The 15,375-nt window shown below is 29.1% G+C and overlaps 3 protein-coding genes across 5 annotated transcripts in view; 1 reads left to right on the forward strand and 2 right to left on the reverse strand.

The window, feature by feature from the left end:
- Nucleotides 1–15,375, reverse strand: part of Prosalpha3 (Proteasome alpha3 subunit) — a 248,723-nt gene that overhangs the window by 54,685 nt on the left and 178,663 nt on the right. The gene's annotated exons all lie outside the window — the stretch shown is intronic.
- Nucleotides 134–3,880, forward strand: LOC113397458 (putative GPI-anchor transamidase). Its single transcript, XM_026635814.2, has 7 exons — nt 134–339; nt 411–689; nt 1,426–1,634; nt 2,036–2,153; nt 2,242–2,352; nt 2,924–3,102; nt 3,751–3,880. The coding sequence occupies exons 1-7, from the start codon at nt 271–273 to the stop codon at nt 3,824–3,826; spliced, it is 1,041 nt and encodes a 346-aa protein (XP_026491599.1). The 5' UTR covers nt 134–270; the 3' UTR covers nt 3,827–3,880.
- The window catches only part of LOC113398120 (carbohydrate sulfotransferase 11), a 53,999-nt gene continuing 45,760 nt past the window's right edge, over nt 7,137–15,375 (reverse strand). For both annotated transcript variants that reach the window (XM_026636716.2, XM_026636731.2), the window contains 5 exons: nt 13,310–13,497; nt 12,493–12,790; nt 10,352–10,528; nt 8,987–9,144; nt 7,137–8,286 (listed from right to left, as the gene is read on the reverse strand). In XM_026636716.2, coding sequence (XP_026492501.1) covers nt 8,205–8,286; nt 8,987–9,144; nt 10,352–10,528; nt 12,493–12,790; nt 13,310–13,497 — 903 coding nt within the window. In that variant the 3' untranslated portion in view covers nt 7,137–8,204. The remainder of the gene's footprint in view (nt 8,287–8,986; nt 9,145–10,351; nt 10,529–12,492; nt 12,791–13,309; nt 13,498–15,375) is intronic.

A 15,375-nucleotide genomic window follows, 5' to 3' on the forward strand; every position in this document is an offset into this window, starting at 1 on the left:
TAATAATAATTAGTGTTTTCTATTAAAATCTTACTTTTTCTGTTATAGAATGTAACTTTTATTTATTTTTATGATAAGCTGGCATTTAAACAAAAAAAAATTATTATCTGAGCTATCAGGTGTCAAACGATCTGTCAAACATTACAAATCCGTAATTTGTATTTGTTATCATGTTCAAATGTCAATTAAGGATTTAATTTTAAAACAACTAAAATAACGATAATGTTATATTTTTAAAATAAAAAACATTACACTATTTAAAAGGAAACAATGAGTCTTTATTATGTGTACTTCATTTTCACTTTCTTAGTCACAATAAAAATAAGCAATGCGATTGAGGTATGGTTATCATAGATATGATAATAGAAAGACACATTTTAATATAATTTAATACAAATTTATATTTTTAGATTCCAGAAAAGTTTCAAAAGTCAAACCATACAAACAATTGGGCTGTATTAGTCGATACGTCAAGGTTTTGGTTTAATTATCGTCATGTGGCTAACGTGCTGTCGATATACCGCAGTGTGAAGCGGCTTGGTATTCCTGATAGTCAAATTATACTCATGATATCTGATGACATGGCCTGCAACCCGAGGAATCCCCGTCCGGCTACAATTTTCAATAATGCACATGAACAAATTAATGTTTATGGAGATGATGTTGAAGTAGATTACAGAGGATATGAAGTGAGTATGAACTTCCCCTTCTATTATTACCCCTCTATTATTTAATAATTGATCTAAAGTTTGATGGAACTTTGTTTTGTGTGCTAAATTATTTGTTAATTTTGACTGTATACAGAAGTTCTGTCTGTCAAGAAAAACTTGATTTATTGTATTCGATTAGTTCCACTAGATTATGAAAGTGGATGTGTTTTGCACAGGGTTCGAAAAAATCCGACTTTTTTTATATATATCTGATATATATCCAGGCTAAGAAAATGAAGTGAATTTCATTCTGTAAATACTTAAAAATGTGAAAGGAATTTGAAAAATACTACAAGTGTCCAAATACCACATATTTTATTTAAAAAAAAGTAACAAAGGAATTAGTGTCTATCTATTTGAGAAAGAAATTTTTAATGAACACTTAAAAAACAAGTACCTTTTATTATTATATCTTCATTTGTTTGTAAGATAAATCAACTAATTTTATTTTAATATTAATTTGTAAGCGACTAATCATAAAAAGTAATCATTCAGAGTCAGGCCTTAAGCATAGATCTATGAGTGTTGTTCAGAAGATAGGAAAAAATCAATTGATATATATATCTGCTGATATATATCCGCATACCCTGGTTTTGCATATACACTTATGCACTTTCTTATCAGGCTTTTATACATTGAGATATTCGAAATTGTTATGAATGATGTCAATTATTAAGCAAATAAAATTATAATCATAACCCTTTGAACATTTTAGGTTTCTGTTGAGAACTTTGTACGTCTTCTTACTGGACGTGTGCCTCCTGACACACCAAGATCAAAGCGCCTTCTCACTGATGAGGGAAGTAATATTCTTATATATCTCACTGGGCATGGCGGAGATGGCTTTTTAAAGTTCCAAGACTCTGAAGAAATTACAAGTCAAGAATTAGCAGATGCTCTTGAACAAATGTGGCAGAAAAGAAGGTTTATAACTTTTTATACTTATATGCTATGTATGTATACAATTTGTAAATGTATAGAGTATTAAAAATATTTTAATTGAGGATTTAATACACTTTGTATAGATTTGCAGTAGCAATTTGACACTAAAAATATATTATTATAATCATTGATCAAAATCTAAACTGGTTTTTGACTCCTAATCTGACTTAATGTGTACCTCCTAGTTTGAAGGACTTCAAAAAACAAAGGAGGTTATTCATATGTGTGAAATCCATCATTAATAAATCAATATGGGGATATTTTTTTGTTTGGGAATATTTCCTATTTGATCCTATTAACTTGACTATTTTGTTTATTAAAATATTATACTGTGTATAAGTTAATATAAGTTAAATTAATGATTATTATTGTCTATGTTTTAGATATAATGAAATATTTTTCATAATTGATACATGTCAAGCATCATCCATGTATGAGAAGTTTTACTCTCCAAATATACTTGCAACAGCCAGCAGTTTAGTTGGAGAAGACTCACTTTCTGTATGTATAACACTTTAATGTTACCATATATAAAAAGTAAATAATATGCCATAATATATTTTTTAAAATAATTATATTTTTATTTCAGCACCATGTTGATTCTGCAATAGGTGTGTACATAATAGATAGATACACATACTATGTATTGGAGTTTTTAGAAAATGTACATCCTAACAGCAAGAAGACAATGTCTGAATTTGTAAGTATATTAGTATATTTTAAATATTCAGTTAATCCAAGTTAACAGAAAACTATTAAATAGGTATATTGAAAACAGATTGTAGTTTTGGTTTAATAAATTCTTATGAAATAACTTCCTATAATATTTTTGGAGAAATTTTTATGTATAATATAAATATATATAATTATATACAATATTACATATATAATAATATTATATATAAAAGCAACATACCACTCATTGATTAATTACGAAATCTCAGATGTTATAACACCTACAAACTTGAAATTTGTCAAGTAGGTTCGAATTTTACGAAACTCCACCCATAAGGAGGTAAATCTGGGGTGGGATGTCCGTGTCTTATTAATTTCGCGCGGGTAAAGGCGCAGTTTCAGTTAGTAAGTATATAAGCTGCAGTACATGGTATCACCTGCTTTAATTTTAGACTGTTAAAGTGAAAAGTGAATTTCATGTTCTTGTATTGTTTAAATGAATTATTAAAACATATTTATGAAACACACACAATGCTATATATTATTGTAAAAGTGATATCATATTTTCTTATTCATTTTATTATTTTTTTTTCTAGCTGGCTGTGTGTCCAAAAAGTGCGTGCTTATCAACTGTGGGTGTTCGAAGAGACCTTTTCAAACGTGATCCCAGTAAGGTTCCAATTACAGACTTCTTTGGGTCGGTCAGACAAATAATTATTACCACAGATCCAATTGACATTCAAGAAATACCAAAGAGGAAAAAGCCTATGTCAATGTAAGTTTCTCAACACTATATGTTTAATAGTTTATATATTATTATATACTTTAATCCTTTTTTGAATAAAGAATTATTATTACGTTTAAAATATTATCCAAAATTTTATAGAAAGTATAAAAGAAGCAATAGAAAATATTTGATATAAAACTCAATACTGCAACTGTTAAGTTTTTGTCTTCATTTGTCGAAATATTATAAATCGATTAGTTAATTATTTAATTTGTCGTCTGCTAATGCCATAACACTCTTTGCTGGGCCGTTGTTTTAAATTTTTTTATGCCGTAGTTTGACGGACGAGCATATAGGCCACCTGATGGTAAGTGATTACCACCGACCATAGACAATGGGGCTGTAAGAAATATTAACCATTCCTTACATCACCAATGCGCCACCAACCTTGGGAATTAAGATGTTATGTCCCTTGTGCCTATACTTACACTGGCTCACTCACCCTTCGAACCAGAACAAAACAATACTGAGTACTGTTGTTTGGCGGCAGAATATCTGATGAGTGGGTGGTACCTAACCAGACGGGCTTGCACAAAGCCCTACCAAGTAATAGGTAAAATAGTAATATTAGGATAATGAAACCTGTATGTATACATTAATATCTTTGTTTGATTTTTGTAAATATTTTTTTTACAGAAACAAAACAAAAGTGCCAGAGAAGAGAGAGTATCTACCGCAATTCCCAATGCATTTAGTCAAAACAACTGTGTGAATAATTATTAGTATTAATATTTATATTTGAAATAATAAAAGATTTCATAAAATATGTGTGGTTAATTTTTTGTCAGTTATATTATATATCTTATTGCTTATTAAAAATGATATATATCTGAGATTAACAAACTTCAACAGCACAAACTTCGACATTTAACTGCGATTGATATAATAATAAATATTATCCTCGGCACGACGCGTATTGTGAGGAAGTTCCTCTCTCTGGGGCCCTGACCACCGGTGGCTTGGACCCTGTTCCCGCCACTGGTTGGCCGCTGTATTTTATATTTTTAAATATATTTTATGTAGTTTATATTTAAAAATGTATGATACATGAGTAAGAATAAATAAAGATTAGATAAATTAAAAAAAAATTAATGATAATTTTAGACCCGGTTCTATATCCAGCAAGGCATTTTGTTTATACAATATAACTATAATTTTTAATACAATTTGGATGTTCCTTAGTTCACGATAAGTTTACTGCCTGATCACGAACATTGCGAGCAGAATGGCATATATTTTGTTATTTTGAATTTAATTATAATCTATTAATTAACTATATCATATTTCTCAGTTCCTTGATTAATATATCTTTATTAATAATATACCAATTAACTACTTATATCAAACGAACGAATTACGGTCAGTGTTTTATCCCTGCTTAAAACAACTAAAATAGTCTGACGATGTCTTCCCGTTTGATTTCTGCCACGGCGTCAATGCTCCAAGAAGTCTATTTACCAACTACGCAAGATATATCATACTATCATAGTGTAAAAGTTGATACGTAAACAGATTTCTTATTCATAATTCGATAAAACGGTCGATCCACAAACGGAAAGAGTTCAGACGCAGAACCCAAGATTAAGCATTTTCCGAGGTACGATGGTGAAACAGGGATTTTCAGGTTATTTTAACAGTAAAAAAAAAATAAAAAACAAATCAATTTAAACGGATATTTATTTCTTTATAAGTACTATGAATATTTTTTTAACATTATGTAACACAACCAATTCAATAGTTGGGAGTAGATAACGCAATACATATTAGCAACAAGTACACACTCACATGCTGATATGAGATCAAAATCTAAGGGAGTATAGCACCATTTCAGTTACTATCTATAGGCCATTCATTTGGTCTAACAATCGTTCCATAAAACTATAGGTACATTAATCTGGTATAAAAGCGAGATAAATTAATTGTAATGGTCATAATTTCTTTTAATCGATTTTTTTATTCGTAACATTTTTCGAATTAAATTATTTATATTTGACAAAAAAATGTGGCATTGTTTTGTAATAAAATCACTGGAATACATTTACAATGAACCCTTTTGATTTTAACTTTACACTAAATAGTTTAAACTAACACTTAATAGTTTTTAAGCTAAAATAGCTGAAAAAGTGCATTCATATTCCATAAATGATAATTATTTTTTTAATAAAATTCATTTTTTTTATTACTTAACACATTTCATACATTCTATTAGTTGTTTATTTTTTTAATTTGCTGATTTAATTACTATATATCAATTGACGCTTAAATATTTATTTTAAAATAACTTTCACGTAACTAAAAAAAAATAGTAACATTAATAGCTAATATGTAAAACTAGTAACATTTCAGTGACTTTGTATAAATGAAAAATAAAATATTTTTAATTTGCTCATATCGTAAAATCTAATGTACCTACTTACTTAATAGTTATATTTACAAAACATTTTCTGTAATGTTAAACAATATTGTATTAGGTAGTTATGAGCGTCCAAATAATTTGGGTATTTCTGTATCTAGCTATGCGTTGTCGACGCTTAACAAAAAGTTTAGCCGCAAGTAAGGAATTAATCAAAGCTATGTCCTAAAGTCTGCTATTATGTTTTTTATTATTAATTTTATATTAAGCACTATGACTAGCTTATAAAAATTATTATTTAGAAATATGCTAATATTCTACGCTAATTTTATTGCATAGTTATTCGTGATGTTAATTTGCATTGTATGGAAAAAAATACTACATGTGTACTGTAAAAGAAAAGTGTAATACTGACAATGTGTTTAATGAATGTCAATCAACAATATTGTATCCGTATAAATTGCTCGGCATTACGTTTATTTACCTTTATAATAGAATATGTGAACAAACATTTCGTTTGTTCACACAATGATGTACAAATTATAACAGGATGTCTATTATTAGGTTTAGATCACGCAGAGCAAACACTATTACGTCTATAAAATTATACGATGTTATTTTCAGGATTATTTGATAATTGATACAGACGTACTTTATGGTTACACTTTGCACATTTTTTTTTTAATTTTTACATTGCCCATAGACTGTATAAAATGTTTTGTTAATTTAAATTAGTTGATGTATATGAAAAAATACATTTAAAGAATGTTCTGAATTTGATTTTGTTAATTTTTTTTTAGCACAATACTATATATATACAAACAATGCACTTAGTTATACATCGATATTTTATAAATTTATATTCTCGTATTATACACAATTTGAGTTCATTTTTGTCTTTTTTTTATCATCACTGAATTTATTTATAAACTCTTATTAAGTATATCAAATGTATTTGAATCCATATGTTTAATCCTACCAAAATAAGAATAATAATAAAGCAAAAAGGTTACAATGTAATTTTTATGAAAATTATTTATAATCCTAACCTCAATTATTTAAATAATAATAATTTATTTTGGTAACTGGATAATATCTGTAACAGGCAATAATTATTTAACACTAATGTATAATATTTATTTATATTATATGCTCTTTGAAATTACAAATATACATTATATATTAACATTATTCGTATGTAATAAATGTTAGGCGTTTATTTGGAATAAACTACTTTTGTACTTGCGTTTTACTTGAAGAAATATAAAATGGCTAAGCGACTGCTTTGTTACTATGTAATGATTGATTGAAAATATTATGCTTTTGTTAGTATAAGCTTAAATATTACAAAAATATTTTTGTAATATTTAAGCTTGATGCTATTGCTATTATTTTTTACGCTACATCTAAATATTTTAAAAAGTTTGTGTAAATATCTATTTACAAACATAAAAAATAATAAATTAGGACCAAGTTATAACATATATAATCTGTGATTATAATATAAAAAAAATAATAAGTAAAAGGAGGATATTACATTTTTTTCTTATTAATTTATCCTTACGACTGGAACAACATTTTTTTTTTTATTTCATTTATAAAAATACTTAAGCAATATATTATTATTTCAATATATCTATTACAACGTCCAAATGCATTTTTTTAAATAAATTTGAATTCATATTAAACTGACTTGTCTCTTGTCAGCCGTAAAGGAAGCGACAACTTTTAGATTTTAATAATACATTTACCCATAATAAAATGACAATTACCTACAAATACTTTAAACTACACTATTTATCCGCGTAATAAGCATTTGGGTTGGTAACATTTTTTTACCTTATTTTACAAAAACTACATTGGCCTATAGCACATTACTTTCATAAAAATGACTAATAAATCTACGTATTCGGAAGCACTAATAAATCTTTTAATATAATAAAATAGATTATTATATTTTCAAATATATTATTCTCTAATACCCATATCATCTATATCAGCTAATAAGTAATTTTACATAATTGTAACTAATTTATCAGTTGTCAAATATGTACAAACAATTTCCTTGCATTCATGTTTATGTATTTTACAACAGTTGAGTTTAGACTCCATTTGAACAGATTGCAGTACAAAGTTTAAACAAAATCCAACTTATAGGTATATTTCTATACATAATCTTCTTTTATAGAGTAATTTTTAATTCATGGATTAAGAATTTATAATTATGATTTAGTACAAGAATAAGATATGTAAAAAAAGTTTTCCATTTTGTTTGTTTATACTCTGTATTAATAATTCAAATATAGAACTGTGATTTTCAGTGATAGATAACTGAATCTATTATTGGTTTATATAAGAAAACCGGATTTGCTAACAGGATATCACAAAGTATAGCCGCGTGGCTAAAATATTTAATTAAATAAAACAGAAATATATTAATCTATGTACATTTTACGAATATTATTTGATAGAAAATAACAATTATTTATTTTTTTAAACTCAAATAAGACAGTTTTATATATTACAACAAAAATCAAAACGTAATGTTTTCATTACCTTACTAAATAAAATATAAATCTTACGCAAATAAATTGGTAGCAATGGATCAATAAATTGGCCTTTATACTATTTCCCTCTACAATCAGTCTTTCCGATATTTTTTTTCTCCATCAATCATCTTGTCGCGCTAATGTAGCGATAAAATAAAGCATTCAATTTATGTTGATGTCTTTGGCGCTCATCCATGGTTACTGTCATCGTCTTTTTTTATTATTTCATAGTAGTTGTCTATGGTATAGTTGAATAATTGGAAGTCGTATCTGAAAAAACATTTATTTAAAAAAAAAGAGAAAAAAATAATTTTAATTTATAAGTTATTATAAGAGTATTTTAATTATATATTTTTTTGCTGATAGCTTTTCAATAAAAGTAAATATTATTTTAAAAAGACGCGCAAGTGGCTTAAGCTCGTCACGGTATATTGTTAAACGCTCTATCGCTAATTTCAAATTACATAACAAATTAATCATTTCGGTGTAGTTATTCGATATTCAAAATAAAATGTTAACTATTAGTAGTTAGAATTATGTAATAATATAATCTCAAATTAAAAACTGGTGTATTTTTTTTTGTTATAATAGCCAATATCACTTGATATGCGGCTTATTACGGGTATGATAACAAAAAAAAGGCTTTCATTAAAAATAATTAATCGACACAGCTAATTATCCTTGATCAATCTACAACATCATAAATAAAATAAAACATAACTTAACCTTAACAATTGTTAATAAATCATTATATAATTACATATGTACCGAGTTACCTACGTAAGACACTTTTTTATATATGAGATGCCACCGAGTTAATTTGTCTTACAATTTATTTTTACGTAGTAATATTGCAAATAATTGAATTATAATTATATAAGTAATATATTTATTTTTTGTTATAATATCTCAGTATAATATTGAAATTTTTATTATTATTTGTTGTTTAAATCCGATTAAAGGTACTTACTTGTACAGATTATAAAGACCATCCAGTTGTGATTTTTTTAGGCGCGAATATAAATGGTTAATATTGTGCAATGTGTTGGTTCCCTTGCCGCTATTGCGCCATTCAGGTTTGATAATCTCTTGGAGACGAGCCATTTGGATGAGGAACCTTTGGTCTTCCTGTAACAATAGAATATTTAATAAAAATTGTCATTAACATTTTTTATATGAATCTTTAAAATATTATTTTCTCTTAAGAAGGAAAATTTAATTTTGACTAAAAAATAAGGACTGGGCGAATGTGTAAGAAAATCAGGACAAAAAAAATACATTGTATCCCAAGGTTTATATGCTTTTATTTACACGGTTTTAGAAGCTTTATTGTATTTTTTTATTATTCTATCAAAAATTCAAACCAATCCCTCTTGTTTTAATTTACACTTCGAAGTCATATATTTTTAAATTTATAAACGAAAATGGAATAAGTGCAAGCGAATTAAATCAAAATCAAACTATTATTTATACACGTAGACTCATAAAAGCAGCTTTTGGATCGTCATGTTACAGTGTTGAATTAAATTTAAAGCTACCACCGGTTCGGAAAGTAGATTCTACCGAGAAGAACCGGCAAGAAACTCAGGCAGATTACTATTTGGTTACCACTAAATGTAGAAACACAAATCATGTAAGGTAAGAATGCGATGTGTTGGCAACACCGTTATTCATTTAATAGACAAAGATAAACCTTGTTAAAGTATAATCTGATTGATGAAGTTAGTCATTAATATCCAAATATTTTATTCATTAAGCTACTGTTCAATTTGCAAGCTCAAACAGTTGAGGTAACTTGTCAGGGTATAGTTGTTAAATTAATTTAAAGATACCAAGTATTTTTAACGGTTTCCTTAGCTGGTTTTCTATTTCAATTTTATCTTTACTAGAATAAAAATATAATATTTCAAGCGGTTACTATTTATGATATAAAATAATTCACGCTGTGTAATTTTAGAATGTAAGATCTGTTATCAAAGTTACGAGATAGCTAGGCATAGCTAGGCGTGTATATTGTTAGTTAATTAAACGATTAAAAGTATGGATATAAGTTCAATTCTAAAATTAAAGAAATAAAAAACTAAAAATAAAAAAACACCTGAATGGTTGAATTAATTAATTTATAATATCATTCAGCGAGCTTGGTTCTTTCATAGATATTTTGAAATAGAATTTAGCCTGAGCTGATAAATACCTTTTACCTGGATAAGCTAAATGGAGTAGGTACCTATTTCAATAATAAAACCGAGTAAAATCAGTTAATCGATATAGCTAATGCTCGGTATATAATAAGTTTATGTAATTGTTATTATATATGTTGTAGATATTCACTTACATCTAATGTTTCAAATTTGAGAATGACATCGAAATTAAACTTGCAAGGTGTGCAGAAGTCGGTGTACGGCGTCCAGTGCATGTCCAACGTCCTCTTCACCTTCGCTTCGTCCAGCACGTAAGATACGAACTCTTCGAAGACGGGATACCTTTCCGTTGGTACGGGTTTGACGCTTGACTAAAAGATGAAAAATTAAAACAAAACATTAACATCTTTTCTATTGTTATAAATGCGAAAGTATCTCTGTACTTCGCGGCCAAACCACCATATCATGAAATTTAATATTAAATAAGCTTTGGTGGTTCCCAAGGAATGTAATAGGCTACTTTTATACCCAATGACTATTGACGACCGACGTAAAATGCGAGCAGCCCACGACTGCATACTACTATTTTATATTATATTTGCCGTCGTCGTGAATATCTTCTTACTCTAATAGATGACTGAAAGCGATTGCCTAAAAGGAGTGAAGTACGCAGTTTATACCTTATATTTTTTTGTCATTAATAGAGTTTAAATGTATGTATACTTATATTAGTTTTATTTAATCTTTTGCAACAACATTTCTAAGCTAAAACGAGATATGTTCCTGTTTCGAGAACCCTGTTTGTTTTAGACTTAAAGTTTCCGCGCGAGACTTCGCCCGCGCGCGCCTGTTTGGAGCTCATTTTGGGACGTAGATTATTTGTACATATACAGTTTATGGTATCCTAAGACAGTAAATAAAGGTTTTAAGCCAGTATATTTTGTATTTAACGAGATACCATGCCAAGCGATATAATGCCTATTCCGCCTTACGTAGGGAAACCTTCAAAGTGTCCTATTTTCGTTGGAGGAAACTCAAGGATCTTCCCGTAAATTTTATAATTTATAAGCCCGACCGGAATAACAAGCATATTTTATATATGTATGGGAATGAGTCCCACGCTACCTCTATGCCAAATTTGATTACGATCGGTTCATAAGTTTAGTCGTCATGAGGTCAAAAAAGTCAGAATTAGTTCACTTCGCATTTCCAATAATAAAAGTATATGCTACCATAAGTTTTACATTTTATACTTAATATTTTAGTTCGCTTAGTAGGTTAGTTATTTCTGTTATTGTCCATCATAAACTATCATGAAAACATTGTCTTCAAAACAACCCTTGCTATGGAAAGAACGTAATTATAGTCATTTGTCTAGAGACCGATCTTTTTTCAACAGTGTTGGATTGCCGTCACTTCCGTGCCGATTGAATGACACGAAATTTAGTCAGATGGACATAATAAATCAGATAACCTAGATAAGGGCAAAGAGGATTAGTACCATAATTTCTATAACAATGTCCCCTTGACCGATTTCGTTCAGTGTCCATTCTCAAAGGGTAATAACCAACTATGTTGGACATTACAATCTCTATTCCATCACTCATATAATCCAATGAGATTGCAATCTGACATGACTGGAGAGCATTCAAGGTTCCCCGACCAAACGACCCGAGGTTTGAACTCAGGACCTTATATCTGCAGTCTTATGAGCTAGCCATTTGTCTTATGGCATTAGCATGTTTTTAATGGCAATTACTAAGAAAAAGCACTGCAACGGTAATGTTCGTGACTGAACAGCTAAACATATTGTGTACGAAACTAGAATATCGATTTTATTTACCGAAATACAAATAATGACTCACGTCTGTACAATTTGTCTGTAATAATTTATGCTTTGCCAAATTCAAATACAATTCGAATTTCAACGTGCAACATTCTGTTTTGTACTCATGTTGTTTTAGTTTGTATGTTGCTGTTTCGTATTTATATATTTAAACTAGCTACCCGTCCCTACTTTATATGGGAAAAAATTAAGGTTTATCTCATGACTTTTTTTGATATAAAACATCGCTTTGGGCGGGTAAGAGAAATTCGTATGTCGTGACGGCAAGCGGTATGACGGTCTTTTATGCCGTCAATCCCTTCTCTGCCACAGTTTCCTTTCTCTTGTGTGTGTGTTGGCGTATTGTTTGTGTATGTGTGTGACGTTCGTATATATACTTTGTTTATAAATATCTATTTTATTAACTGAACTGCTTGTGTCGGGCATATTTTTTTAAATCATTGTTTAGTATTTCAGAATTAATAATTTACGTTAAGATTATATACTTACTTTTCTATATTTTTTAATTATTCTACGTCCCATCTGGTCGTGGAATGACTTAGGCCAGGCATGTACGATTTTGTCGTTGTAGGCTGACGCCAACCTCTCAAGGGGGTGTCTCACGATCAAGAATGTAATGGAATCCCCTTGGGCCTTCCTTATCATTTCTACTGTAGGCCTTGCGTATTTCTTCCTGGCTAATTCAAGTGGAACTTCCTTTGTTTTATCGAGGAAGGTAGCTGTATAGTTTGCCATTAAATTAAAGTTGTACATCCAAGATGTTGATGCGGCTTTGAAGATGTTGCACCTATGAACAAACACTTTTATTTCATTACCACATTAAGAGATTATTATTAAAATGGTTAATTAGCTGGGATACGTTTATATCATAGTCAGGTACCGAATGCAGACAGCAATGGAAAGAAATAGTGAAATATAACCGTCGGTATATCGAAAATTGAATATCTCCAAAATCAAATCGAATGGTGTAAAAATAGAACGTAACCCAAATTTATAAACGTACATGCTAAAACTCGCCACTTGTACCATGATGGTACTATGCCAAAAAACCTTGAAACAAGTGTTCATTAATACAAGCTAAGCATTAGATAAAGTCTTGTGACGTAGTTTTCAACCACATCCACCATAGTGAAATAAATTTTAACTATTAATATTGCTATTAAATAAATGCTTTGATTGAGGATAGTTGAATGACGCAATGTTCATCAACAGAGGCGTCCATGATAAATAAATGGATCAATTGATCTGCGTTAGATCATCCATAAGTATGTTCTTAGTGATAGAGTCACTATTATAAAGTTCTCACCATATAACATGGTACTGCCGGTTGATGAGATATTCCCACGCGTACGCCTTATGGCTCGAACTGTCGAGACCGTGTTTTGAACATTCACTTCGTAAATAATCTCTTCTGGCCTCCATCCTGTTGCCCACTTCTAGAAACTTCTCGCGATGAAGCAATCCTTCGTCATGGGTTCCATTTTCGAACATGTACTATAACAAGAAAAAGAACAGTGATTAGGTAAATACATATTATTAATAATTATTTTACCGTTATATTATTTGTAAAAGAAAATTATTATTTGCAAGAATAAAATTCACCTAGAACCCATTAAGTTTAATTGAGTGGATGTTTTTTCAAACAATGTTGATTATGAAAACTGTAATGTGAAATGTTTTTAGCGTGACCCGTTTCAGAAACTTCCGAAATGCGATACGCCGGTTAATTAGAAATAATTATTTCACGGTCGAAAAATTAAAGAATAAATTGTGTAACATGCGAAGTACTTTACATTTTATAAATATAGTAGCTAGCTCTCACTCGCAACTTCGTTCGCGTAAAAATAGTTTTATATATAAACCACTATCTTTAAACATTTACCGATTTTTTTATAAAATAAAAAATATAATCCATTCAGCTTAGTAATCACAATAGACAGTTTTCTTCTTTATAATATTCGTTTATATTATAATATAAATTGGGTAGAATTATGAATCATTGAAACCATATTTATGACGAGGGGCCTGTTAATGTGCGGTAGTCTAACGCATGTGGGTCGGCCATTAAATACGCAGATGTGTGTAAGTGCCTTATTGTCAATTACACATACGTACATATGTACACTTATAAATGAGGAAATGGTTTATTATTAAAGCCTAACTGAAAATATTGTATCCATATAAATAAAAGTTATACAAGAAGATGCTGCGTTTTTCGAAAACATGTACATGCTTTTGTATTGGCTATAATATTAATTTAGTTTTTCGGATCGGTAGAAGTTACACATCTCGCCTCGAACTATAATTAATCAGTGCTAGTATTTTAAGTCAACCGTTAGCTTAATGTATTTAAAAAAATTCTAGATCATATCTTTAACCTTGCTGTGTAATATTAACCTTTCTAACTCCTAAACGTCATCCAAATACCTACATACATTAGCCGTTATAATCACTGTTATGTTAATTGCTCGTATGTGGCTTTGCTGTAGTGTTAAAATCGAAGTAATATAAATTTTTGCCTTTTATATTTTACATGTTCCGACTAAAATACTATCGTTTTAATTAATTACTATAAATAATACGATTATCATAAAAACTCAAGTTTTTTTTAAATATGGCAATTAAAATCTTAAAAACTTAGAGACTTCTAAGTATAAAAAAATAAAATCTCAGGGAAATTATATTTTTATAAAATAATTTATTTTGAATCTACGTAAAATCTAATTTTATTAAATCGTAATTACGCTATTAACGGGTTTTTGATTATTTTAAATAACATTATCTACTCGTGACTAGTTCTATCTGATTTTTCCGTTATTTCAACAATAAAATATTTCTTAATAAGACGCTTACACTATATTCAGTAAACACCATCTTATCTACTATTAGCGAGACTAATACTTATCAAGTAATCAATAACTATCAGATCATACAAAGCCATAAATCACGCCTTACATTCCTCTACATTAATGCAAGAAGTATATGCAAGGAAGGGAAATTAGACGAACTCAAATGCATCTTACGAACAGTTTCAAATACTATACATGCGATTCTATTAACTGAAACTTGGATTAGTAATGAAAATCAAGCATTAGATCTGCAAATCCCTAATTACACACATTATTACAATTACAGAAGTGACTCAAGAGGCGGAGGCGTCTCAGCCTATATACACAACAATCTGAAGTCTAGCCTATCTGAGTCGATTTACTGTGGAGGAAATAATTACCTATGGGTTCAGCTGGAAAAATATGCGCTTGAAATAGGAGTCGTCTATAACCCTGGACATACAAATTTTAATGACTTTATTGATCTTTACGAATCTCAAGTGCAACAAAGAAAAAGGACCATCATTTTTGGAGATTTCAACAT

This window comes from Vanessa tameamea, chromosome 18 (assembly GCF_037043105.1).
Source record: "Vanessa tameamea isolate UH-Manoa-2023 chromosome 18, ilVanTame1 primary haplotype, whole genome shotgun sequence".
Classification (NCBI taxonomy): domain Eukaryota; kingdom Metazoa; phylum Arthropoda; class Insecta; order Lepidoptera; family Nymphalidae; genus Vanessa; species Vanessa tameamea.